The 1,009-nt window shown below is 38.3% G+C and overlaps 1 protein-coding gene across 1 annotated transcript; it reads right to left on the bottom strand.

Moving 5' to 3' along the window:
- Positions 1 to 74: 74 nt before the first annotated feature.
- Positions 75 to 485, bottom strand: LOC144478116 (fatty acyl-CoA reductase 2-like; the record flags this gene model as incomplete). The annotated part of the gene is made up of 2 exons (XM_078195836.1): positions 75 to 320; positions 392 to 485. Coding segments are annotated over 2 exons (340 nt in total), but the record flags the coding sequence as incomplete, so codon positions are not given.
- Positions 486 to 1,009: the final 524 nt, after the last annotated feature.

Genomic DNA, 1,009 nt, shown 5'->3' with positions numbered 1-1,009 from the left:
TTTTATTCTTCGTGCAACTACCGCTGGTAATTTTTATGCAAATTCAAAATCATATCAATCGATACGCGACGTACCTTCAAGTCTGGCAACGATTTCGCCCAAATTAACAACTGCTTCGTAGTTCTCACGTTGGTGTGCACTATGGAGCGGATATTCTCGTTGAACTTGACGCATGCGGCAGCATGGATCACGATGTTCGTGTCGTTCAGCATCAGTCTTGTTTCCGGAGACAAACCGAAGTTTTCTTCGGCGGCGTCGCCCTCTATCATCCTTATCTTATTTAAGAAGCCCGGCTGCTCCTCCTTCACCCTGCTAAATACCTGGACACGATATCGAAAGCATTGGCGAAAGCTCGACGAATTGTTCGTGGTTGCTTTATGGCGTTACTTACGAAATCATCGAAACATTTTTTGAATCGTTCCTCCACGGATTTGCCCTTTTTCGGTCTTATCAACATGTAAAGCATCGCGATGTCCGGACAGGACCTGCGAATATACGACAAATCGTTAAAACGCGTTGGAATCTGCGGCTTTCATCTTATTTTAGCTTATATGTGAACAATTATGTCGATTCTATTTTCACGTGGGGATTATTCTCATTTTTTTCTTTTATGGTTCGACAAAATTTTACCGTAGGAATATTTTCGGTGAAAGTCGTCGGCCATTTTAACGCTATTGAAAGGTTAACGCTATCATTTTAAAGTAGACACATCAAGCTTTAACCCTATGCACTATATTTCCTTTCATATTGTCATGTTGCGTTGATTAGCACTTATTTGTCCTTAATAGTTTAATCAACAGAACCAGATAATTTTTGTTTATTTCGTTGTCTTAATTTCTTTCCATTTCTAGACTTTTTTAACAAAAGAATTCTATTTAATTTCGTTGCAGAAGAAGTAAATAATATTTATATTTAGCAAATATTGCGCGGAATCTTTGTCACGAGTTTGACTCGTTATTATAGTGCAAAGAATTAATCTAGAAAAAAACATCATCACCCAATGTTGCCA

This window comes from Augochlora pura, unplaced genomic scaffold (genome assembly GCF_028453695.1).
Source record: "Augochlora pura isolate Apur16 unplaced genomic scaffold, APUR_v2.2.1 APUR_unplaced_8351, whole genome shotgun sequence".
In the NCBI taxonomy this organism is placed as follows: Eukaryota; Metazoa; Arthropoda; class Insecta; order Hymenoptera; family Halictidae; genus Augochlora; species Augochlora pura.
This window is presented reverse-complemented; position numbering and strand designations above follow the sequence as displayed.